Source organism: Gasterosteus aculeatus, chromosome 4, assembly GCF_964276395.1.
Source record: "Gasterosteus aculeatus chromosome 4, fGasAcu3.hap1.1, whole genome shotgun sequence".
NCBI lineage: Eukaryota > Metazoa > Chordata > Actinopteri > Perciformes > Gasterosteidae > Gasterosteus > Gasterosteus aculeatus.
Window position 1 is genome coordinate 32,568,728 of NC_135691.1, and position 24,863 is coordinate 32,593,590.

At 48.1% G+C, this 24,863-nt stretch overlaps 2 protein-coding genes across 9 annotated transcripts; one reads left to right on the forward strand and one right to left on the reverse strand.

The window, feature by feature from the left end:
- Positions 1-118: 118 nt before the first annotated feature.
- On the reverse strand, positions 119-24,767 carry bltp3b (bridge-like lipid transfer protein family member 3B). Of its 8 annotated transcripts, none has more exons than XM_078100371.1 (25): positions 23,922-24,767; positions 17,844-18,006; positions 16,181-16,219; positions 14,077-14,168; positions 13,288-13,477; positions 13,051-13,191; positions 12,231-12,398; positions 11,697-11,877; positions 11,496-11,579; positions 11,220-11,381; positions 10,970-11,083; positions 10,686-10,801; positions 10,409-10,550; positions 9,864-10,057; positions 9,037-9,762; positions 8,042-8,628; positions 7,474-7,557; positions 6,676-6,821; positions 6,100-6,257; positions 5,839-5,989; positions 4,949-4,990; positions 2,489-2,748; positions 2,068-2,176; positions 1,803-1,942; positions 119-1,517 (listed from the first exon to the last, which is right to left on the reverse strand). In XM_078100371.1, the coding sequence occupies exons 1-25, from the start codon at positions 23,963-23,965 to the stop codon at positions 1,389-1,391; spliced, it is 4,362 nt and encodes a 1,453-aa protein (XP_077956497.1). In that variant the 5' UTR covers positions 23,966-24,767; the 3' UTR covers positions 119-1,388. The 8 variants fall into 8 exon arrangements, 7 of the variants coding, with proteins under 7 accessions (XP_077956497.1, XP_040029009.2, XP_040029014.2 ...); XR_013467280.1 differs by having other exon boundaries at positions 615-1,517; positions 2,068-2,409; XM_040173075.2 differs by lacking the exon at positions 10,970-11,083.
- Positions 14,425-16,172, forward strand: LOC120817187 (cerebellin-1). Its single transcript, XM_040173093.2, has one exon. The coding sequence runs from the start codon at positions 15,275-15,277 to the stop codon at positions 16,010-16,012; it is 738 nt and encodes a 245-aa protein (XP_040029027.2). The 5' UTR covers positions 14,425-15,274; the 3' UTR covers positions 16,013-16,172.
- Positions 24,768-24,863: the final 96 nt, after the last annotated feature.

A 24,863-nucleotide genomic window follows, 5' to 3' on the forward strand; every position in this document is an offset into this window, starting at 1 on the left:
GATGGAATCTGATAAATTGATACTGATATCATTATACTCAGTGATGTTTCCACTTGAAAAAGTGAATAAAGTGAATAAAGTAATAAAAATCCATTACATAAAACATGAATAAATGAAACAAATTTGATAGCCTTTTATTTTTCATTAGAATTTCAGCAGCTTCGACAGACAAGATACAACTTATTACTTTTCTCAGAAAATCTTCTCCCCAAAAACAAAATTCTTCAGATACAATCGTGTTAAAATTCTACTTCCGACATTTCAAGTGTTGAAACCGCATCCGTGCGGAGAACCGGTTGTGTTTCATGTCATGGACACAACTCTGAAATGAAGTGAAATGAACTGGGACGAGCTTAAGTACAAGTTATGACCGCTGCATAACTGGGCTGAATCTACTGTTGCTCTGTTACGTTTCAGGCTAGAACGTCCTCTCAGGGTCTCTTGTGCAGCGCCAAAGCATGTGGGTGTCATTGGGGAGTCGATTTATAACATTTACTCGGGGGGCTTCCCAGGACCTCATGAAGCAGCAGCAAATATGGTCGACTATCCATGAAAAAAGTACACATGGAAGATTAGAAACGTACACACACGCACATAGTCAGGCAGCTTCGATGTGCATTGATTCACCTTTTCTTTCATTTATTTATATATTCTTTTAAAAAAAAGGGGAGCACACGTTTTCTACATTTCTCTCTTCAGCTCAACTGTTCTGCTCACAGTTTTATTTACAGTGCCTCAGTTTTAAAAGTGCTGCACATGTTAAGTAGCTATTTACACATAGAAAAATAAGACGGGGGGTACAGACATCACTGTGGGGCATTTTGCCGACAAAGTTGTGGAACTGACGGATATAAATTTATCCTCTACTGGTAATGAAATGCTTGTTCACACACACACACACACACACACACACACACACACACACACACACACACACACACACACACACACACACACACACACAGCTCTGAAGAAAATAGTCACGTGTTCACATTCCTATACACGTTGGGGAGGCGTGAGAATGATTTGTCTCGTCCCCTCTCAATATGAAAGCACTAAATTACAAGTTTTTCTTTCTGTGCGGTGAAAAAAAAACCCCAAAAAAAACATTCCTCTGAAGATCCGACATTCAGTTTCACTTGCATGACAGGAATAGTGTGGGAAGGGTTTTCTGTAGGCACGACCCTCACACACACACACACACACACCTGTTAAATGTCCCTTTTCAACTCTCTCCGAGCCTCGACAGTCCAAAATGGGGAACATAAAACAGAGGACAAGTATGTAAAACGTGTATCTCTGAGTCTCACACTCTGCATTGCTTTATGGGGGAATTCTTTTCTTTGCTCGTTTAAGCATCGTGACTCGGCGACTGCGGCCCGAAGCGACTAGCTGCTGTTGACTTTGAGGCTCTTCATGCGGTGCAGCAGCGAGTCCTTCTCCATCTGAGCCTCGGCCAGCGCCATCTTGGTTCGCGACAGCTCCACTTTTAAACATTCGTTTTCCTCCGCCAGCATCTGTGAACAAACAGCGTAGAGTCAGTGAGGAGGTTCTGGGTTTGTAGGGGAAAAAATGATAACAAAACAATATCATGTTCTATAAATGTCAAGGAGCTTTTCAGCATCATCTCCAAGCATCCATCACCTGAACTACACCCACAGTTGAGGTCCATTGGATGTGGTTCTGTTCATTTTGAATATTCCACTTTCAAAATACTTAGCTACCCTGCATTAATAAATAAATATCACTTCCACTGTAAACAAAACTTGTACTCCCTCTCTCACATCACATGCGCATCTTGCCTTTTCTCTGGCGGATGGAGGAGGACTGGTGGGCGGGGCTTGCGTCTGCGTAGCCTTCGGCACGCCGGCGACGCCCACGACCTCAGGGACCGGAGTCAGAGCACCGTCGTCCACGGCTTTGGCCTCTTCCTTTGTGTCCGCTGTGAGGAGGAGACGACACAGCAGAGGGGAGTTTGGAGGTGTGGGAGAGTTACGCAACGGGCGGTGAATCAGCACCGGGAGCGGAGGTGGCGGATGAAAGATGTCGGCGGGGGGGGGTTCTCACCTCCTATGGAGAAGGCGCCGTCGTCTCTCCGGTGAATGACGAGGCTGTCCACGCGCAGCGCGATGGGCGAGGGCTCCGAGTCGGACGGGTTGTCGCGCGGGCCGTCGTCCTGCAGCGGAAGGAGGCACACGTTTGTCCACATCAGCTCCACAGCGCAGTTACTCACCCGCGAAGGAACCCGAGAGGCAAAAAGACCTCTTTCTATGCCATTAAACATTCAGTTCAAATCCAAATCCCAATTAGGCCGCGGTGGAAAACACTTGACTTGGTCATGGAGGCTGCTGCAGTGAGTTATGGACTCCATTACTGCAACGCGACAAACATCCTGCTGAAATCACGCAGCTGTTGTGGAACAATAACCTCGGGTTAAAAAAAAACAAACACAAGCGTCCAAACTCTGAATAACACAACGAGTTCTGACCTTTAAGTTGACGTGCGTGTCCCGGACGCTGATCTCCATGGGCAGCACCTGCGGCGCCGAGTCGTCCTCCAGGAAGTGGGCCAGGTTGCGCAGCGTGGACATCAAGAAGTTGGCCCGGTAGCCGTGGAGACGCAGCTGCAGGAAGCCGTTGCGCTCGGCCAGCGGGGAGTGAGCGGCGGCGCACGGCCCGCTCTCCAGGCGAGCCCGCACCTCCGGACTGTGGAGGCCGCCGGTCGGCGCGGCGCCAAAATCGCCGCCGGCTGTGAGAGGGGGGGGAGGAGACGGCGCCGGTTGGCATTTAGTTCAAGCTTGCTTGCAGCTAGAATACACGACAAACCTGACATTAAAATACACCCGAGGGGTCATTTTTATAACGGTTTAGTTTTAGTAGAATAAACACTTAAATAGGGCAAAATGAGAAAAACATTTTCCTGAGTCTGTTAATTGGTGTATTTGTGGAAGAGAACAAATTTGGTCTGAGGGTATTTAGAAGGACTGTCAAGATTTTATTAAACAGGACTCGTATTATTGTTTGCCTGTCATGTCGGTTTATGTTGCAATACGTGGCTCTGTTGGAATCTCATCAGCATTGGTTCTAGAAATCCAGTAGTCAAGTCAAAGAAATCGTTCTGCATCCAAATCACCTTTTCATTCTTTCATTTGGTCTTTTCACTATTCCATTTTTTTTTTACGAATTCGCCCTTGATTGTATTAATTTTATTTAATCAGGTGAGTCATTAAGACCAAATTCTAAGGAACAAAACCACTGAGGTCAGCAAGCAAAATTAAATTTATTTTATAAAGCCCCAAATCACCTTTGTTTGTATGATATATTTTAGTCATCTTCATACTGACAGTTCGATTTGATCCAATTTAATGAGGATTATAGTTATCGAATTTAGCTACCTGCTTTTAAAAAGGGTGCATGTTAAGGTCAGGTTCAAACTACAGTTAAGGATGAAAGAAGCAAAAGTATCACAAAGGGGAAACAAAGAAAAAGCAAAGCGCGCTGAAAATGAGAAAGGTTTGACAAAAAGGGGATTTGGAGTCACTAAGTATTGAGGATTCAACGAGAATAATTTTTTCATGAATTCGACACCCTAAAAAAGCCAAATGTGAGACGCTGAAAACTGGAAGGCTTGACGTTGTACTGTGTTGTCTCTATGGAGAATGACTCAAACCCTGATGGAGAGAACGAGGCAAAAAAGTGAGGATAGAGAAAGAACACAAATTGATAAAAAAAAGTTGGTTTAGTGGCGAGACGATGGGGAGGGTCATTAAAACCCTCCATCCACACACACTACACATATTGCGCCAGCAAGCACACAACTACAAGTTTTCAACAGGAGAAACACACGGCGAGGCTTGAAGACGAGCACTCAAAGAGAAAAATCCTCTCATGACGACTGCGAGAAGTGCGTCTCTTCCCTTTAATATGCACTCTGAAGGAAAGCCAGGAGAGGATTACACACACACACACACACACACACACACACACACACACACACACACACACACACACACACACACACACACACACACACACACACTCTTCAGCTCAACTGTTCTGCTCACAGTTGTAGTTTTATTTACAGTGCCTCAGTTTTAAAAGTGCTGCACATGTTAAGTAGCTATTTACAGACATCACTGTGGGGCATTTTGTGGAGTTGTGGAACTGACGGATATAAATTTATCCTCTATGGGTAATGAAATGCTTGTTCTCTCTCACACACACACCAGCTTTTCTCAGATAAAATAACATTCTCTCTCAATGCTGCGTGGCTATAGGGTCGAGGCAAAGAAGGGGGGAGGGGGAGTAGCAGCCAGGGACGGAGCGACTATGAAAAGATGGCCTAGAGTGGGAGGAAGATGAAGGGAGGAAAAGGTGAAGCGTGAGGGGGGTTAAATGACAGAGGATTAGCAAGAAGATGGAGTAGGAGCTGGAGGGAAGGTGCAGGAAGAGAGGAACAAAACGAGGCGAGGAGGAGGGATGGCTCTGGTGAGATAGGAGGAGAGGTAGTGATGGGGAAAGCCGGCATTTTCTCGTTGCCTGAATCACTGGACTGAAACTGCAAAGTCTGCTGCAGTGAAGAGATGAGGGAGGGAGGGAGGGGAGGGAGGAGGAATTAGACAGAGCAGCGAATGGGAAGACGAGGGGTGGGGGGGGGGTCAATGCCAGTCTGCACAAAGTGGTTGCAGTTCATTTGAATGTTGCCACACACACTTTTTTCAAGGTCTAATGTGGCAAATCATTACTCACAGATTTAACCTCTCTCAAGTACCACACACACCTTTAAAATTAGCAGACACACAGACACACATGTCATGCAATCACTTGAATTGCAGCACACTATGCATCTGCAGCGCACGGCGGCGAGCAAAAGTCTTGAGTCTGAAAAGGAGATCTGACAAAAGGAACGCGCACAAGCTACAGATGGTGAATTAACACGCAGCAGTTACCTTGGCTGCTCTGAGCAGGTATTGGTACTGAACACACCATACCTGTGGGGAGTTGGCAGGGTAAATCAAAGGGAGGGGGGGTGCCTGCGTTAGTGTGTGTGCACTTGGAATGGTGGCAGACATATTTAGGACACTCAGAGTCGGACTATTGTGATTATGGTCATCGGTATTCAGTGAAATATTGTGGCTAAACGTCTTTGTGCCACCAAACAGGCCGGAACTCAATCATATTGAGTTTAAGGACCAAGGAAAGGATTCATTCTCACGTTTGACATCCTGGGACCAGCACCAGTTTTTCATTTGCTGCCCCACTTGGGCGCTTAAATCTCAACAAATGTCTTTGCTTTTATCTTCTGCTTTAGTTTGGACCAGCAGAGTGAAAAGGATGCAGCACACTTCTACCGAGGTCCATCATAGCAGACTTGTTTTATATAATCAACCAGCTCAGTTTTAAAAAAAGGGGCAGCTTGTTCTTACTCCAGTAATTTGCCAATTTTCGTTTAGCCAAGTGGCACATGAGGATTTCTTAACTTTGATAATATTCATAAGGCAGTTGGTTGCAACTAGGAATACTCTCAATTATTAAACGCCCTGTGCAGCATGTTCCTACAACATTAAAGTCCAATCTACGTCGATATCAAATCGGCTAATGACAGATACCAGAACACTGCCTCATTATGGAGCTAATAGTATTATGAGTTTTGACCTGCCACAAAAACCTAATGTGTCAGCCTTTTCTTTGGTCCCGTTTGTTCTGTTGTTCCAGTAATGCTGTTTTTTATTACGGTGGCAATGATGCCATATACGGCACATGACATCTTTGATGTATAATGGGACTCCACGTGTGTGCAGAGGGACTCGTGTACAGGAAATCCCCCGGTCCTCCTCACCCAGGCTGCGGTTGCTGAGGTACTGTCTCAAGCTGACGTTGCCCAGCTGGCTGGGTCTGACCCGGCCCACCTCCAGCGCCACGGTCGTGCTCTCGCCAAACGCCTCCATGGCCACGCACACCGACTGCACCTTCAACACCAGCACGGACACCTGGAGGAGAAGCACGAAGAAGAAGCATCAGCACCACCGTATGCGAAGCACGACGATTAGATGAGAGAAATGAGATCTGGCTCCACAGTCGCAGTGTTTTGGGATCGTACTGTATCTTTGGTGGGATCGTCGGTGCTCTGCGAGGTGGCGCTGACGGTGTCGGGGGACACCCCCCCCTCCTGCTCCTGACCAATTGCAGCCTCGGCAGCGCTCTCTGTGCCTCTCTGTTCGCCGATGCCATCCTTGAAGCCTGAGATGGACACGTCATCTGTGGTAATAAAAGGTACATTATTAACAATATTAATAACAGACAGGACACACATTTGACTCTAAGCGGCGTTAAGTGGGGTCTAAATTTGACCTACCTCCTCATTCCCTTCATCATTTCAAGTGTTGATTGTAAAAACATAAATGCTTTAGTAAATCCTTTTTATGACTAAAGAAGCTCCTGCAAACACGGTTCGCTATAGACTTATCAGCTCAATGCTGCCACCTGCTGGTGAACACAGTAAATGTGATCACTTCACATTAAGCCCCGTACAAGGTGGTCAGAGGTCATTATAAGCTACAAAACACTGATGCTGGAGCCATTTGGAATTGAAAACAGGAAAATAATCAATTAAATACAAAAAAAAGGCTGCTGGCTGTACAATTGTGTGTTGTGAGCGCATCACGGTTTGCTCCACCTCTCTCCAGCAGACTGTTCGTGTCTGCGTCCTCCATCTGGTAGCTGTCTATGGAGACGTTGTCCAGCGACTGCAGGGACGGGCTCTTCATGTTCTTATAGGACACAGAGAAGCTGGACTGGGAGCGGTCCCGCATCAAACGACCACTACAACAAACACGAGACATAGAAGGTGTGAATGGTACAATTCTGTATGGTTTTGAAATCTGCTTCGGAAACAGTGCGTGCCACTGATTTAGGACTGACAGTGTGACATTGATGGCTGTATTTGAAGAGGAAAAAAGACCAAACAGACCAGTGCTTTTATTTTGTCGCATATGTGATGGGGATTTGCTGTGGACACCAAGCAGAGAGCCGACACAGCTGAATCCACAATGCATAGATTAAATATCGCTTTAGTCCTTAGTGTGGTGTTGTTTAAGGTCACGTTAGCAGAACCAGGTGTGTCATCCCTCCGAGCTCGAGAAACAATACGCCGAAAACTCACTCAACGGTGAAAAAACAAAATGGCTCCTAAAAGACTAAGAACACAAGGCTGACAAAAAAATTAAAACATTTTAAAAAAAGGAATCATCACAAACACGGAGCTTGTTTTTTCATCCCAACGGGTAAACAAACAAGACTCATTTAACACGCAGACGAGGACCAGCGTGTCATGCACGCATGCAAACATGCATGAGCCACAGGGGGATTCACGTCACGCACCATTTGTTCATCCAGGCATCACCAAGACAAAAAGCCACACTCGCACAGACACACACGCACATCAACACGGCTAGTCACAGATCCAGTGTCTTACATGTTTGACATGGAATAAAGGGAGGTGGATCTGCTGGAGTTTGAGGAGCTGAGGAGATCAGAAACCACAGACAAACTTCCTTTCCTTGGTAGAGAGAAAAGACACAAACACACACACACACCCGGCAAAGGTCAAAGGAGAGGTCAAGATGCAGAAAAGTGAGGGGGTTAAAGGAAGGATTAGAATATGGAGTGGTGGATATGAGAAGTCACACAAACACACACACACACCCCCGGCAGCTGGAGGGCGGCCAGCATTCACTGAGTCAGAGCGGAGTCACGTTCAAACTGACAAGCACTCGTACGGGAGTTTAACGCACGGCTCTTGTGTTCAGGAAGTGACTAAATCAGAGAGAAACACGTCATCCACAGGGAAGAACAGAACGGAACATTTTGAATCGGTTATGAAATCTATCAACTGTAGCGAAAGATTACTTTGAATTGAGGGGGGGGGGCTCATCAAATCACCTGTAAGTTTAAAACCTCGACTATTAGTTTAGTTTAATGTATTTTAATATCAATCTACGGTGATACAAAAGAACTTCCCTCCCGTGTGATCAGCTGAATACCTGGATATCGACTTTGGCATCTTGGGGTCCAGCCCGGCTCCCGCATCCTCTCCTCCTTCCACTGCCATCCCGTCCCCTTCATCGGAACCCCGCCTCCCGGAGTTCTTGCTCAAAGTCTGCTCATCCGCCGCCGCGTTGTGATTGGAGTCGCGCCGCGCAGTCGGAGCGTAGCTGGGGACAAGAGGGGCGGGGCCGTGCGTAGCTCCGCCCCCCAACCCATCGGCACACAGCAGCTGGTCGACGGTGCTCGCCCCCTTGGCTGCTCCTCCCTCGGGGCCGGAGCCTTCACTCCCCTTCTCCGCGACCTCTCCCGCGTCCAGGGTTCCTCGGCTCTCTGACGGCGAGAGCTCGGAGCCCATGGGGGACCCCGAGCCCTCGGGGAGGGGGACGGGCTTCAGGAGCAGGGACACCTCTGCACTTTTCAGCAGCAGGCCCAGACAGACGGTGAAGGGATCCCCCGGATCCTGAGAGGGATCCTTGCGGTCTTTCTTGGAGCTCATCTTCTCCAGGTCCTGCTGCAGCGTCTGCTGCAGAGCTTTGATGCTGCGCTGGAGCTGCATCAGAAACACATACTGCCGGTGGCTCACCTGCGCGCACACACACACACACACCAAAGCAGTTGTCAAAACGCACGTCAATAAATTTAAGAAGCAGATTCCAAATATGCAACTGCTGCTGCAAATAGTCAATTGTAATCATTGATACATTGATGTTTATTTGAAGCCATGTTACCAATTTGAGAGGTGAAACACACATTAGTCATGTGCAACTACCAAATTCCACATCTGGTAAATAACTTAAACACTATTCAAGTATCAAACCATCACTTTAGCATTAAAAGGCAGCAGTACATCTGATGAGCAATAACAAAGACATCCCACATGGCTCGCACGTTGATTCATCCTCACATTGCTGCTCAATCCATTAAGAGCAAAGAGCACCCAGTGCAACATTTTCACCACACGTAGTGCACTTATGACAGACAAAAGACATACCTGAGCACTTAAATGCTTCTGCACGTGCACCAATATGTGCACATTTGCATCTTTACTTGATGATGACAACGAAGAGGACGAGGGCAGACTTTCCAACGAGACGGGTTTATGGAGTCCGTTGCTGGCAGGCGGCGCTGCATTGTGCGCATCAGTGCTGTAGTAGTCCTTCAACAACCGCTTCCTCTGCAGCCGCGCCACGGCCTCCCCAGACGTGCTCCTGGACACACCTGATCCAGCGCCGCACCTGAGCTTCTCCTGGTGCTGGACGATCTTCACGGGCTGCGTGGCCCACACAGTCAGAGGGAAGGACTCCACGAAGGGCTGCGGCCGCCCTTTGCCTCCGCGGGTGCCTTCGTAGTCCACCCAGAACTGGGCAAAGTGCAACGCCCAGAAGTCGGTGGCGGCCGGCATCTTGAGGGCGTCCGTGCCCAACGTGGGCACCACCAGGCCGCGGTAGATGTCGTGGAGCTTGGTGTCTTGCTCATGAGCGTGGCGCTGGAAGACGGGGTGGAGGAGCGGTACCGAGGAGGAGGAGCGAGGGAATGAGGAAAAACCGGGAGAGAAGAAGGGCTCCTCCTCGAAGGCCTGCAGCAGGGCCTCAAGGTGCGAGCGGGTGCAGTTGGCCGGGTGCCGGGTGTTCGTGGCCACCATTTCGGAGGTCTGCACTGAGATGGAGCGGGGCAGATCGGCGGGACAGGAGGCGTCCCGGTCGATGGGAATCACCACCTAATGTAGAAAAGATCCAAATCAACCCCCGAGAACTACCACGCTTTTAAAAACCTGGAAGGGTCACATGTCCACCTTTCCATCCCCCCGGGCTCCCTCACCTTGAGCATGAGGCCGTCGACCTTGATGTCAACGTGCTCTTCGGGTTTCTGCGAGTCGCTGAGCTTGTAGATCTCCATGAACTGCTCCAGGCTCTGCCTGAGGTCCAGGGCGAACAGGTTGATCCACACCAGGCTGCGAGGATCCAGAACCAGCTGCAGGGCGTTCAGCTGGACGTACAGGTTAGGACACGGGACTAGAGGGGCAGGGGGGAGAGACGTGGCGTTACGCATTCTTTAGTCACACAAAGGAGGGAGGAATGAGACATTTGAGAAATCACAAAGAGAAAAAAAAGTGTTTAATGCATGTACGATGCTGGAAGTGAATCCAAGTGAAATCCACAGCATGAATTAATTGGGCCATTCCTCTTTCAGGAACAATGGCCGTAGTTAAGAAAATCTGTCTCTCTCAGCCGCAGCAGTGACTGAATAGACCCAAATGCCTTGCAAAGAGAGAAGAAAACTAAGCCCCTCAAACTTAGAAAAAGGAATGTTTCTACAATGACACACACACACACACACACACACACACACACACACACACTCACTTGGGTAGTCTTTTCCATCGGGGAAATAGTACTCAGTGAACTCTACGTGAATGGCCGGCATCTCTGAGGGAAGGTACAAGGACTTCTTATTGCAGGAGATCATGGTCTTGGGGCTGGAGCGCCGCTGGTCCGCGGTCGACACCTGCAAATAAAAAAAGTCTGTCACAGACCAGTGAAGAAGATGTACTCAGTAAATCCAAACACGGAGGTGTGTGTTTGTGTGTGTGTGTGTGTGTGTGTGTGTGTGTGTGTGTGTGTGTGTGAGAGAGTGAGTGACCTGATAGATGCTGAAGTCAGCAATCCTGAGAACAACAGAGCTGGACATAAGCTGGGTCTTGGGGCTTTGAGGAAGAGGAGGACTGAAGGAGGCGCTGGAGGAGGTGCTTATCTTACCTAGAGAGAGAGACACAACAAGAGATTAAGAAAGGGACAAATTAAATGATCATGGGGGGAGACAAACAGAAAACACTCAGTTCTCAGACAATAAACCCTTGTGTCTCGAAAAAAAAAAAAAAAGCTGTGCACCACCGCACCCGGTCGTGCGCACATACACCGAGGTACCTGGCTCAAGGCACCAGCAGCACTGGGCCGGAGGCTGTGTGTTTGCGCTGCGCTCTAGGAGTTCTCCCGCTGCCTCCCTAAGCCCTACTCCTCTTCCTGCTCTCTCCTGACTTCCTAGAGGCCCATACACATCGTCCATAAGGGACACTGGAGGACAGAAAAATCCACAGGGATGATGTGTGCGTGTGTGTGTGTGTGTGTGCGCGCATTCAACAACAGTGCAACGGCCCCGAGGTTCGTGTGCGCTCACCGTGCTGCGGGGAGCCGTGCGCGGGATCCGGGCCCTGATGGTCCCGAACGGCGCTCTTCAACATCTCCACGTTGGAGTTGAACTCGTCGAGCAGATTTCTCGCCCAGCCCTCTCTGGTCTTGGTGGCCTCGCTGTAGTGCATCCAGTGGACACAGCTGTCGCCTGGAGAGGAGGAACAGCATTGAAACGTGTGGACTGAATGCGGGGACTTCGTGGTGAAGGTCCAGGAGGCACGCAGAGGTTGCAGTAACATCACAGAGACCACGGGATTCACACCTGCTCTGTGGAAAGGGTAGTAGTCCAGAGTGATGGAGCTGAAGGAGAGCTGCATGGCTCCACCTGTAATCCTCTTATTGCTCACTGCACAGAAGAAACAGAAAAATAGTTGCGGTTAATAGCTTAATACAATGTCTGTCTTCAATGCCTGTGCGCGTGTGTTTGTCATGCAGAGCGCATGGAGATCCGTGCATTTGCCACCTTTGTCCTTAACGTGGATGTCGTCGCAGATGTGCAGGTCCAGGTGTGTGATCTGGAGGTGGTGGGAGGTCTCGCATACGTCGTAGGCGCTGAACAGCTTGGCCATGGACGCACTCTGCTCCGCTGCTGTGGACGCCTGCTGGGTGCGTACCTGCTGGGCCGAGGGTGGCGCCGACGACACCTGGCGAGCACAGACGAGAGGGAAGCAGACACTAGGATTAGCGTCGGCGGCTTTAAGTGCTTGGATGCTTCTCATTATTTTTAGAGGGTCAACCGCTGAATCAGGCAATACTGGATCTGTCCAGTAGATGGTGTTTCCGGCCAAAACATAAATATTGAGCAAAGTGGGACATGGGTAGGTGTGAACTTGTTTGGGCGGTCAATGTCTGCACAGTTAGTGAGTGTTTGTGTTCAGGGAGCAAAAACTACGAGGTGCTGAAAGACAGCGAGAGACAAAGATCACGTCAGCCAATAGACGGCACACGGCATCAGACCATGACACGGATTGTGAAATTCAAGCATTGACATGCGCACCTGGTCTTCTGTGGCCATGCTCTTCCTCTGCTGCGTGGACTTCTCCATGGCCTCGCTGAGTGACTTGGCGTACTGCACCATGGCTTTGAGCTGGGAGTCGGTTAGCACCCACAGCAGGTCGTCCAGGATGAGAATCAGCTTCGAGGCCACCACGTTACAGTCCTTAATCTATGTCGGGCAGACAGAGAATAGTGCATTAAGCAGCTTCTGTAAATGTAACGCGACACTTGTGGGTGAAATTCTTTAAGCGTCCAACACTTGAAGTGCATCCAATAGAGTAAAACATATTTGCAAAATTTAAAAAAAGACAACACAAACAAGGTTAATTGCTTTCACAGACCTCAAAGAAAAAGGCTCTATGCCGCATCATATCTAATCTCCACATCTCCCAGACATAGTGTTGATGCATTGTTTAAATGCTGAATCACTGTTGTTGGCCCTGCAGCCAGGGAGGCCACACAGAAGGAATCATTGTTCACAGTGGAAATAGTGGAGTTCCTCAGTGCAAGCTGGTCCATCACATTTCATAAAGTGAATGATTCTATGAAATTACATCACAGGTCATTTAGCAGACGCTTTTATCCAAAGCGACTTACATTACACTTTAAACCCATGGCCTTTTCACATTTTTGCCTGGGGAGCAATTAGGGGTTAGGTGTCTTGCTCAGGGACACTTCGGCATGGAACATGGGGCAGCCTGGACTCGAACCACCAACCTTGTGCTTCCCAGCACACCTTCTCTAACCCCTGCGCCACGACGACCCCACGACGACCCCAAATGATCTGAAGTGTGTGTGTGTGTGTTTGTTTTGTGACTTACTCGTCTCTTGAGAGTGACTCGGATCTTGGACTGGTTGGTGATGAGGCGAATGGGGGCGCTCAGCATCTCATGCTCGGCGCTCTGGATGGCGTCGGCCTCGATGCGGATCATCTGCCAACTGATCTCCTTAAACGTCAGGATCTGAACCAGACGGGATGGCAACAGCATGAAGAAAAAAAAACAACAACAACCCATCCTAGAAGTCTTTCAATCAAAAGAATAAATAAAAACACTGACCTCGCCCCTCTGAGGGTCCTGGATGCGGGTGAATCGCAGGTCACCAATGCTCCAGCTGGTGTTGACGCTGTACACCTGCAGCTGGGAGAGCTCAAAGGAGGCGTTAAAGGCCTTGGCACTGATCCGGATGACGATGGAGTTGATGGACAGTGACATCCCCTCTACCACCTTCTCAGCAAAGCCGTATTCACTGAAGCAAACGTTAGGTAAACAAAGACTGTAAGTGGTGCCTGGCAACAGGGAGCAATACTCATTACTGTTGTTTGTCTGTAGCGAAAGCAAATTTTGACATTAATTACAAGTTCAAATAATTGATCACTCAAATGGATACTGGATGAACCTACGCAGACTCTGAATGTTGAACGTCAAACTGAAACAAATGCCACAAACCCTAAAATCTGCCAAAATGTAAAGTGGCACAAATGGTTGAAAAATATGAACCGCAAAAAGGGTTCCAGGTGAGTTCTAAGGGTTCAAACAGCGCAGCAAACTTTCTTTTGGAGCTGCCCAGATTTTGTGGTCAATAACTTACTTTTCTTTTCAGACCAAAAAGAGACTAACCACAGCAGCAAATAAAGTATAAATAAATTATTAACACATCATATAGAGTGATCATGAAGTTCCTTGCGTGCCTCACTTGACTTGCGGATTGTGATATGTAACAAAAAGCAAACACTATGTGACTGACTTTTTTGTTTGTCAAAGAGAAAAAAGGAGCCAAATGATTTCCCTCCAGAAGGCAGATAATGGAGCCACATGAAGCACTCAAGAAACCAGAGCAGCGCTCACCTTTGTCCTGATGCGGTTGCTATGGGAGACGGGCCGTTTGGGGGACGGGGCTCATCACAGGTACTCATCTCCATCACCACTTTGTCCAGAGTCTGCAAGTCACACGCTGAGCTTCACCACCAAAGACTTCATCAAGCTGTTTGATTTCTACTCATTCAGTTTAGATGCAGTATTCCTGCACAGCAGCACGTTAAGGTCAGACCACATATTGTTTTTATATTATACAACAAGTATAACATAATTACATTCTAGTGGCTACGCAGGTTGTTTGTGATTCAAACATTTCTAAAAGCTTCAGAGCGCTATAAGCTCGAGAAGTTAAACATTTTAATTTACAACATGTTTTTGTTTGTTAAACCTTTTTTAAATCTTTTGTTTTTTGCTGCAGTCACCACACATTGAGAGGCACGCGCTTGTATCACCTCACATGTTATACTCATGAGAGACAGTCTGTTTAATACCATATTTTGAATAGGGAATTTAAGCTTTTAAATTGATGATTTTGTATTTTTCTGATGAAATACATTGAAAACCCCCAACAGAAGCTCTGAATGTGAAACAGCCCCTCGGTATGGATATGTAACAGACCAATATTTACAGCAACATCGTCAGGCTGCTGTGGCAACGTTTTGACTCCCGTTTTGTCTCCATTAGTCATCTAATCTGCACCTCGCGTGTACAACGCTACAGTGGCATGTGTTGGGATTTGAAGTGAAATATCTCGCTGTAGGCTGCTTTGCCCTTTTTGAAGTGGAGGCCGCCTACGCATCGCTCACTCCATCCATCGAGATAAAATACCTCAAACTTATTCTCAAATTAATAAAACTCTTGACATTCCATTGTTGCCACCTTCAGGGCCTGTCTTACTTTTCCCAATGTTGTTGAAAATTGCCATGCGATTGTTGCCGGTGTGATAACATTGTGTTGAACAGTATAGTGACTAATGGATGACTCAACAAAGTGCTTTTGTGCCACCTTCCATCATTGTAGCCTCGCATTATGTGGTCCTGATAATCGTGGTACTTTCGATAACATCCTCTGCGATAGTTTTGTGTCCCCCTGATACGTTTGTTGAAGCGTGTTGCATAACGCGGCGAGGCGGTGCCAAACCCCAGGTGCGGGCAAGTGTATATAAACGAGGACGGAGGACCACACGCAGCATCCTGCCTGCTTCTGTGTGCAGACGAGCGTCAAAGAAATGGAGCGTTTATTACTTCTGTTGATGTCGGTTTCCGGCAGCCTGGGCTTTGGGAATTACAGCCACCTGGGGGCCGGGACCAGCATGGCCGTGTGCCAGCCAGACACCTGCGCGCTGCTCAGCGCTGTGGCAGCCATGGGGGAGAAGCTGGAAGCCGTGACGCAGACGCAGGCCACGCTGGAGCTGAACCTGGGCGCTCAGATGCAGAAGATGGCCACCGTGGAAGCCAGCTTGCAGTTCTACAAGAGCCAGGCCCAGGCCCTCGAGAAGATCAACCAGGCTCAGGACGCGCAGCTGAAGTCCCTGCTGGCAGTCTCGTCTTTGAGCTCGACGCAGATGGCTTTCTCCGCCGCTCTGGGCACCTCGATCGGTCCCTTCGGGCAGGACACGCCGGTCAAGTACCAACGGATCCTCTCCAACATCGGCAGTGGCTATAACCCGGCCACCGGCATCTTCACCGCCATGGCCCGGGGGATGTACTACTTCAGCTACACCATGTACAACAACGACGGCGGGCAGCCCAACTCGGTGGTGTCCCTGATGATGAACAGCCAGAAGATGGTGTCGACGTGGGGCACCGTGGCCAAGGACACCCAGGACAGCGCCACCAACGCGGCGGTGGTGCAGCTGGAGGCGGGCGACAGCGTGTACGTGCAGCTCTACGCCAACAGGGCGGTCTTCGACGACAGCTATTACTACAACACCTTCAGCGGCTTCCTGCTGTTCACCTTGTCGTGAGCCGGACAGAGCCGGAGTTTAAATTATGCCGCAGCATTGGTGGTGGATCTCATGTAAAATGGCAATTATTTAAGATTGATGATTTGAATTACAATAAAGAAATAAAAAAAAACATCCCAATGGCCTCTTCTGATTATGTGGGCGACAGGTGTGGTGGGTGAAACTTACCAAGGTGATGGGGTGAGTCTTCAACTTGGTCCATGGTATCTGTGAATGAAAACAGAACGGCAGCTTTTAGCTATTCAGTCCCACAGTATTCAGACCCATTCAGCAACCGTTTGGCCTCTTAGTTGCTCCGGAAAATGGGAAAAACTAAATTACCATCCCATGAGCACAAATCAAATGAAGTGCCACCAAACAGCGCAGAATCACATCAAGACAAAACCGCGGGCAGGTTAGCTCAGCGAGGAAGGAAGGAAAAGGAATCAATGAGTCTAGACGTGACGGGCGGCTCGCTGCATTTAGCTCCAGAGCTCCATTAATCCTCGACACGCCGCCTCTCGATTCAAGCGCGTGTCAAATTATATACCGAGAGAGATTAAGCGCCCATGTTCACGCGGAGCGGCTCCGTCTCCCAAGTGTCGTCAATCAAGAATCGAGGATTTTGCGGTTCTAATTGAATTACGGGACACATCCGGGGGGGGGGCGGTTGCAGCCTACGTCGGTGGATGTGCTTTTATTACTTTTGTTTGTGTCAGTCTTTCAAAATAAAGAGGAGAAACTGGCTCCTCTGTGACAGGAAGACACACAGAAGAGAAGGGGATTTAACGAGTGAGGAAGTGAGATACACATCGTTTTTTTTTTTTTTTTCAAACAACGGTAAACAACACAATGATCACTTTCAGCTGAAGCCAGAAGTTTTTCATTTCCAGTTCCACCAGTTCGCTGGAGGAGTCGGACACTTACTGATTAACGTATTATAGTTTTTATGGGTATTAAAGTCACACTAACAGTGACAGCAGATACATATTTCAGGCCACGGATTGGTAGCGAGGGTTCAGAACTGAGCGACAAACAGCGAGTCGGACGTGAGGTGGAGGAGTAAAGGAAAAAGGGCGACGTGGAGAGGTCGGAATCAAAGTCCAAGTCACGAAGGAAACTACTGCACGCACCTCAATTCACTGTTTCCAGGGAGTGTCAGTCTACTCTCATACCAGGACCACAGTGACCACATCGCAGGCAGCTCCAGCAGAGCGCATGAGAGTGTGTGTGTGTGTGTGTGTGTGTGTGCGTGTGTGTGTTGTGCAGAGACTCAATGGAAAGGTACACGCTAGTCTTTAATAGAGATCTGCGCTGTATCTTATTTCGAGCCTTTCTGTTTGTATACAGTATGTAGCTTCCTGGGTTTCCTGTCATTTAGGCCCGAAATACCATAAAATCATAAAACCATGTCAATAAATTTTGGTTTTGACACTTTGGCAAATTAAGTTTTATAGCATACAATTGACATTTTTGTGCTTATTTGCTTAGATAAGAAGACTGATACCATTGTTTGATGTGTACACTTGCTACAGCTCGCATGTGGTTAGCTTAGCTTAGCAACTGGAAACAGCGGAAAAATCCTAAATAACAAGTAATTGCTCATTGGTTATTAATAACAGAGTGAAAAGAAAAATGCTTTGTATGTTATTTTGTCCAGCAAAGAAAACGAAAGCTAAGCTCAGCTAAGCTCTCCGGTTGCTGGCTACAGCTTCATATCCAACAAACAGAAAAATCTTCTCATCCAACCATCTGCTAGAGTGTAGCAGAAGAGTATTTTTTTATTTCTTTTTTTAATTGTCAAGCTGCCCTTTTAAAAGCCTCAAAGTCCGCATGCGGCAGGTGGCCTCACCCTGATGGCCGCCTTGTTGCACTCCACTCGGTTGATGGCCAGCCAGGTGGGCAGGTCCAGCAGGCTCTGGAGAACCTCCTCATCCAGCTCCAGGTTGGTCAGCTGACCTTCCCCCTTCAGCGTGCTCAGGTTGATCTTATCTGGCGACAGGTTCTTAGCAAACCTACGAGGTGCATGGAGGAGAAGAAGTAGAATATTGTATAATATTTATAGAAACGGGTTTCTGGGCAAAGCGAATGTCAAACAAACACACAACTGTCTGTTTGTGTTTTGGGGGAGAGCAGAGGGAGGCCTGTACAATGCAACACCTAAACACACACACACGCATTTTTAAAGATAGTCTCATGAATATGAGGCAATACACTGTTTTCTCAAGCAAAATGAATCATATCCATGAACACAAAGAAAATCCTATAACTTAGTATCACTTCAACAGCAATGTATAACCCTTTGAGACAATTGATGGAAATAAATAGTGCATATACTGAAACCTGCCTTCAAGACATTTGTTTGCTCTTAATTCACGCTTCGCAGTCAACTGCACTCGTTTGCTTTATTTCTACGATTGACGCTCAATACGATGACGACAGTACACACTGTAAAAGCCTTTTATTAAGTAACAAAGAGGAATTAAAGGAGGAAAGAGCTGACAGGATGGTACCTCGTGAGGAGGAATAGGAGGCCTCAAGAAGATCAGACATGGGTTCATGTCAGAGCTCAGGATATTTGCACAATAATTGTGTGAACATAAAAAGGACAAAGTGTACTCAAGTCTCAGATCATCATAAGCAAATACTGTAAATTAAAAACCTAAAAGCTTGTATTGATTCTTCCAACCTCGGTGTCAGTGTGTGTTTAGTCTATTTACTTTTAGGGTTTCTCTGCCCGCCGGATTACTGGTTGACGGTTAGCAGAGCGGGCCGATCCTGGATGGATTATTGACCCCAGGAATCTCCGACAGAGGAAGCCATTGACTTCACGTTCTCGGGCCGGGAGAGGCACACAGCCCTCATCCTACGCGCGGACGCTTGAACTCAGTAGTTGTTGTTGTTGTTGTTGTTGTTGTTTTGCAAACGTTGAATAACATCTATAAGTGAAGCGCTGAAGCAGCACCAGCAATGTGCTCATGGGTAGGTGGTGGTGTTAAAACACACACCGGCGCTACGAGGAGGCTGGATCTTGCTAATAGTTAATCTCTCTCACACACACATTCACAGAGTGAGTCTATGAACGGGACGGGTCAAAAGTTTTGCAGCCAACACTGAGAGTGAGTGGATTGTTTTAGAGACTAGAGACTGACAGTTTTAGCAGTTTACTGCCACACTGGCTCACATGTGCTAATGTAAACTGATCGGCTTAATGACTATTGTTCAAGTTATTGTTTATCAAGATAAAAGTAAAAGGGGACAACTTTTTTTTTTAATCATTGACCGTGTCGCTGTTTCGGTCAGGGTAGACAAAGGGATTACTTTGTCACGGTCTGCGTCCCTGCTTATGTGAGACAAAGCGAGGCGGGATCCCGGTTGTGAAATGCCTGTGGACACCTTCTCCTGGCCGGGTCGGATTCTCTTCCAATTCAACGTGTCACCTGTTAATTATTCAGCAGCAGAGGACACGGAGAATCATAATTCTCTATTCTATTCTATAACACCACTCTCTTGCAGACACTGAACACGGATGGTATGATGTGCTCACACGGTCTCTGGGAGACGGGTGGCGTTCTCAGCCATGTGAGCAGTGAAATATTAATTCCTCTTGCCGATCAAGTATCCACCGACCTGGTTGCTCGCCCCCCCCCTGCTGCCCCCATGCTTCCTTTGCCCTTCTTCCAAAGTCATGAATAAACCAACGGCGTGATAGCATGTTGATCCGCCGTCTAATATCACGGCTAAATGAGCTGAATTACACAGAAGAGCAGCGAGAGGCAGAGAGGGTGTCAGGTTATCGCTCTCGGTCATCCGCCATTACTCCGGCCAGCAGGGCCAAGCTCACTGGACCCGATCCAGGCCCACGGGCAGGTCAGGACCGGCTGGAGAGGGGCGTATCTGCCCTTCAGAAGGGAAACCAACCGCTCACCGATAAAAGAAATGAGTCTAATAACTAACCCAAACTACTCATGTGCGGCTTTCTTTGTCTGCGGGACACTTCAGTCTCACGCAGACGCCTGTGGACCCTGCGGATGGAAACAGACCCCTCTTTTTTTTCCTCCCCTGCCGTGACGGCGCATTTGCGGCGCGGCCCGATGACATCAACGCAGGCAAGAGAGGAGCCTGAGGGAAGATGGCGAGAGTCAAATCAGATAACCGGCTCCTTTCAGCAACCAACACTCGACATAGAGAGACAAAGAGAACCAGGCGGTGGGAAGCAGAGAGGCAGAAACTAGAGAGATATAAAAAGAAATAGAGGAAACCAGTCCTGTGGGATTTAGGAGTGTCTGTTGCCACATTCATTCTTGCCAGTGCTCATTACACCGAGCAGCAGGCTTTGGCTCCAACGCAAGAATGGAGAATGTGACATATAAATCGGCCTCTTAATCTTTCACTGGCTCATTCCGTGTCAACGGTGGAGTTGCAATGAGTATCGAGGGACTTTGGAGCAGTCGAGAAAAGCAACAGAAACTCAGACCGAAGCGCAGGAGACGCCCGTGGTGGACGTGGCACACAGACAATCCAACAAATTAAATTTGATGTCTTTAAAGTGTTCCATAAAACCTTGCTTTTCTTTTTAACATGGTGGCGGTAAATCGAAGCAACTTCCTCAAAAACAAGCCATTACCGTTTCCTTTAATATGGTTTTATTGGCCCGTTAGATAAATTATATTTCTTGCACTTCTTTAGGGACCATCAGCACGTGGCTGCAACTAAATGTGAAATGAAACCGTCCTGCGAGATGATCTCTTCCCATCGCGTCCCATGACCCATTTACACCTCTATCATCTAAAGGTCTGGCTTATTTGTTTGTTTGTTTGTTTTTCAAAAGAGCACAAGAAAGAAGAGAATCTTTTGGTTTTCTTTACTGATATAGCTATAAAATAAAGGGGCCTTGGTCGAAGGTTGCTAAATGCCAAAAATAGCTGCATTGTATTGTTTACCTGAAAGGAAAACTCAAGATGTTTTCTTACGCTATATACTGCTGGCAATGGAACGAGTCCACAAGATAACATGGAGAGAAAACACAAACACCTTGATGCCATCTCAACCTCGCTTTAAAGCTCTTTGCAGAGTGTCCGTGTTTGGAACGGTAGTTTAAAAGACTGCGTTACCTCCAAGTTCTAATCAAAACAGGTTATATGAATTACCTCCCGGCCCACATACCAACACAAGTGCTACGGCACAAACATCTACAGCTGTGCACAAATTCCTATTAACACCTACACACACGTCCACCATTCAACAACACGCGAAGGGGAGCCGTCAAAGGGAAGCGAGTTCATGTCGACAGCTAAATGCTGCCGGAGTCCTGGAGTATCGTGACCCGGTGGAGACGGGGCAGAGACCAGCCATGAGAAGAAGACCGAAGATAGACAAAGGGGGCGCCAAAGCCTGTGGCGAGGCCGCTCAAAAGCCACGCACGCAGGGTTGTGACTCATGTCTTAATAGCCCACTGACCAGCAGGGCGCCGTCACACTGGAGACGACAGAGTTCATCACGGCGATGCGTCATCCCGATTCCTCCGCTGCTCAAACTCGGCTCAGTCGAGGTTGAAAATGAACCAGTCTCCCATTTTGCCAATTTTTAAAAAGGAGAGATTCACGTGGCGGTCCCGAGATCTCCAACAAACAAACAAACAAACGCGCCTTTAATACATTGAACGACAAGCGGACTGACAGGATGAAAACTGAGCTTGATTGTGAGGCTCTAGCCTCTCAGGTCGTGAACTCCTTCCATTAGAAGCCACCAGTGATAAGAGAGCTCATTCTGTGTCCGTTTGTCCATCAACAGCTTTGCATTATGGGCAACAGGAAAACGTCGGACACCCACATTCCTCTGGGACTGTGGATGGAGATTATGCAGAAAATCCAGGTCCCCTTTTCTCTACACAGCTCCATGTGGGGATTCAGTATTTCTGTCAACAAAGACGAGTCTCCTTCAAACATCTGGAATCAAGCTCCTGCCTCAAATGATCCACCAGTAAAGCCTGTGACCTTTTAACCTCTCCAAAGTCTCCAAAGCCGAGCAAACGAAGAGTCTGACTGCGTTCGGCCGTTCCCCCATCCGTCTACATCAGTGTGTGTGTCTGTCTGCGTAACACAACCGGGGTCCTGTCGATAATCTGAATCTGTCGACGATGCAGACAAACACACCTTGTCATCTAATCACTCCCAGGGGCTTCCGGAGTTTCGACGCACTCTCCCATTAGGAAACCACTGAACAAATGCATGCCGACAACTCCAAACCAACTTATTGACAAACCCATCCTCGCAGACGAAAAGCCACACACACACAGAATGCTCCTTCTAACCGTACACGTTGCAGTTAGAAAATAAAACGCCCTGCATGCCTCGGTGCAAAGGCTTTATGCCAGAGGAGGAACACAATCTGCAATGAGCTTTGATGAGGCTCCAGAAGGCTCCTATTGGACGGAACGTGTGTCCTCTGCAAACATTGAGCCCGACGGCTGAGCAGACATGTCGACACCCACAACATCCCTTGCAGTTGTCAAAGCACACCTAAAAGCAGCGTGGGGAATGACTCATCTGGCGAGCAGTGCAATAACTGTTCCCGGTTGGTGCTGACGAGCGAGGAGACAAAATCCTTAACCCATCTTCGAACCTAATCATCCAAAGCGAGAGCATCTACTGCATCTGCAGCCGTACTGCCGATCTGGCTCTCTGACGCCGGCGCTTTTTGCGGTGACAATCAATCAGCTGACACAAAGAGGATCAGAGAAGACGAGACCTCGGGGCGATGACGTCTCCATTACTCTCCGGGTCATTTCCTGTCAGTGTCGACCCTAATGCTGCGGAGGGCGTGCACAGACACACCCGTGCATCGCCACGACACACACACACACATAAAATGTAGGGTGGTAGACAACAAAAGGTTGTGTGCTGGAGACAAAGCAGACAAAATTGTCAACGTGCGAGGGTTTGAAGGACAAAGCCTAAAAAAAAAGTATTGCCAAGTGAGAATTCAACCAAGCCACAAATGAGTCAACACCGGTCCACCTGCACACAGATGAGCTTCTCAAAGACTTCAGTCATCCGCGAGCTGCAATGAAAGCGCACATGTGATATTTCGGGTTTCAAGCTCGGTCTCTGGAACGAATCAAGGAAGTTGTCCTTTGAGGGACAGTGGAAAAGAATAAATAATGCATGTCAAGCTGATGCCGCCTGTGGCAGTAAGGCATTACAGAAATGGGGGGGGGGTAATAGTGACATTTAAACAGATCCTGAACCAATAATAGGTTAATTTATCACTAGGTAGATTAAAAGGATCTTTGTTGGTGCCACAATGTGTCACAGTCTGATCGATTGAGGTGACAGGACAGATAATTGCCTTCTCTAATGATCCTGTGTATGTGTGTGTGTGTTGGGGGGTCTATGTGGTATCAGAAAAGGAGGGGGGGTCAGGCCAGATGAGCAGGGCTCACAACAAACCTGCACCAATTGACCCTTCACAAAGGCAGCCATTTACAATCATGCCAAATGAAGGTCTGGTTATCTGAAACGCGTGCGTTCCGCGCTGCGGTCTGTGCCTTATTAGCTACCAGCTACTCGCCCTGTGGGGGAGGTCAGAGATTGTCGTTTTTGACAACCCGAATCCCCCACTTAAACCGGTCCAACCAGCCCCGCGGCGAGTTTTCGAGGGATTAGCCACCACACTCGCTAAGCTAACCCGGTGTTAGCAGGTTAGCTGCGGCCGCTAGCAACGTCTCTCCAGTTGGCGAGGGTTACGTCAACTGAAACCGCAGCTGACCGCCTGACAGACAACGGGGGGCTGGGTTGGCGGGCGGGGGGGGGGGGGGGGGGTGGGGGGTGTTATGGACGTTAAAGTGGCATGTTGGTGTTAGCTAAAGTTAGCTAACGTCTGACTGACCGACTGACTGTTGGACGTTTTCTCCCCGGTCGGGACTGACCTGGAGAGATGCTTCAGGATCTGCTTCTTGATGAGCCCGGCCATGGTCGCGCTATTCCGAACCGCCGGTTGGGATTGTGACTTAGCTCGCTGGCTAGCTCAACCGTTAGCTTTTTTTTTTTTCTTTCCCTCCCCACTGGAGCTAGAAACACGCACGCGCGCACGCGCGCACGCACAGCTCAAATTATCCTCCCCGTGTCAGTCTTCATTTTAACGGTGTTCCCGCTTCATTTCTCCGACAAAACGAGGGGGTCGAGGCGGAAGAAAACAGCATTTCAGGGGTCCGAGTGGCAGCCGGCGGAGGAGGCATATCGCGTTAGGCCATGTTGTCGTGCTGGATTCACCGATAAGGCTCGCGCAGATACGGTGCCAGATTTCTGCATCACACACCGGACACCTGGTCCGACGAGCGGCGTAGGGGCGGGGCGTCGTGATGCGTTCAGGGGCTGCTAGGAAATACACCAACTAGAAGATGAGGACCAGGGGTATATTTCGGGTACCTATATTTATGGAGAGATATGATTTGAATGCTTTTGTACTTGCAGATGTTACTTCAGTGTAAGTATAGTGTGTATTCCGTCCTACAACTAACTGGACTGTAACTTACCCATTCCGGGAAACACTTTCTTTACGAGGAAAAATTCTGTATTAACACTAACACTACCGTCTTATTTTATCTCCAAAACTGTGTTTTTAATGTCTACATATGAGTATAGTTCTGACCAATGCTAATTCTGCTGATTGCTCAGTAGTACTATTTTACAGCAAGATGCTATAATAGTAAAATTTAGATATGTAACTTGGTCAATGTGACAGTTTTGTATTCGTTGTCTCTACTCCATCTGTCGGTGTTTGCTTTCACCATTAAACGCTCTTTCAGTGACATCTAGTGTTCAAGTAGAGGATGTTTATTTGCTTTTCACATACTTGATATATATGTATA

Excerpts from the sequence above, each read along its gene's own strand:
- LOC120817187 (XM_040173093.2), top strand. The coding sequence starts at position 15,275 with ATGGAGCGTTTATTACTTCTGTTGATGTCGGTTTCCGGCAGCCTGGGC.
- bltp3b (XM_078100371.1), bottom strand. The coding sequence starts at position 23,965 with ATGGCCGGGCTCATCAAGAAGCAGATCCTGAAGCATCTCTCCAG. Across the intron at positions 16,220-17,843 it reads GCAACAAGGCGGCCATCAGG|ATACCATGGACCAAGTTGAA; the intron begins GTGAGGCCACCT and ends TTTCATTCACAG. Across the intron at positions 1,518-1,802 it reads CTCCATCCGCCAGAGAAAAG|ATGCTGGCGGAGGAAAACGA; the intron begins GCAAGATGCGCA and ends GTTTGTTCACAG.